General features: G+C 64.4%; 1 protein-coding gene across 1 annotated transcript in view; it reads right to left on the reverse strand.

Moving 5' to 3' along the window:
* Positions 1-1156, reverse strand: part of ADGRA2 (adhesion G protein-coupled receptor A2) — a 29026-nt gene that overhangs the window by 18983 nt on the left and 8887 nt on the right. The window contains 2 exon segments of the mRNA XM_035896038.1: positions 2-233; positions 944-1149. Coding sequence (XP_035751931.1) covers positions 2-233; positions 944-1149 — 438 coding nt within the window.

Raw genomic sequence — 1156 nt, forward strand, 5'->3', positions numbered from 1 at the left:
CATGTCCCACGCGCATCCCCGTCCCACCACGGCACCTGCCCCACGGCCACGCCACCGCCAGCCCCTACCTGAAGTCCCCGCGGTTGTTGGTGACCCGCTCGGCGGGGCAGTAGGACGCAGAGGTCTCCAGCACCACGATCTCCACTTTCTTGCTGACGTTGCCCTGGGAGGTGGAGACAGCGCACTCCCACTCGCCGTTGGCGGAGACGTGGATGTTGGAGAGGATGAGCTCGCTGTGGGCAGAGGGGACAGGCTGGCATGGCGGGTCTGCCCCACAGCGAACCCACAGCAGCAGTCCCCCAAGCTTGGGGACAGTGGGAACACAAACCGTGAAGCACAGGAGGTGCCCACGCTTGGCACCCCACCGTGGCACTTGGTACCCACAGACCAGCAAGCCCTGCGGGTCTCCTTCCCCGTCCCCATCCCATCTCCATCCCTGTCCCCATCTTGTCTCCATCTCCATCTCATCTCTATCACTGACCCCATCCCGTCTCCATCCCTGTCCCCATCCTGTCTCCATCCTTGTCCCCATCCCCATCCCATCCTGTCTCCATCCCCGCCCCCCTTCCTGCCCCCATCCTGCCATCCCGTCTCCATCCCTGTCCCCATCCCCATCCCCATCCCATCTCCATCCCTGTCCCCATTCCCATCCCCATCCCATCTCCATCCCTGTCCCCATTCCCATCCCCATCCCATCTCCATCCCTGTCCCCATCCCCATCCCCGTCCTGTCTCCATCCTTGTCCCCGTCTCCTTCCCCGTCCCCATCCCATCTCCATCCCTGTCCCCATCCCCGTCCCCATCCCATCTCCATCCTTGTCCCCATCCCTGTCCCCATCCCTGTCCCCGTCCCCGTCCCCATCCCCATCCCATCCCCATTCCCATTCCCGTTCCCATCCAATCTCCAATCCCATCCCCATCTCATCCCCATCCCCGTCCCTGACCTGGTGATGAAAGTGCAGTCGTGGATGAGGCTCTCCTCCACGATGACGCCCGTCCGCTCGTCCTCCTCCACCAGCTCCCGGTTGTGGTACCATCGGATCTGGGTGCTGTTGTCCAGGTAGGTGGCGGTGCACTGGAAGGGCAGCCGGTCGCCCTGGAAAACCACCTGGCGCAGCGACGGGATGAGGTGGTGGGTGTGCAGCTCCGGGGCGCCC

This window comes from Egretta garzetta, unplaced genomic scaffold, assembly GCF_000687185.1.
Source record: "Egretta garzetta isolate BGI_Z169 unplaced genomic scaffold, ASM68718v1 scaffold296, whole genome shotgun sequence".
Taxonomy (NCBI): Eukaryota; Metazoa; Chordata; class Aves; order Pelecaniformes; family Ardeidae; genus Egretta; species Egretta garzetta.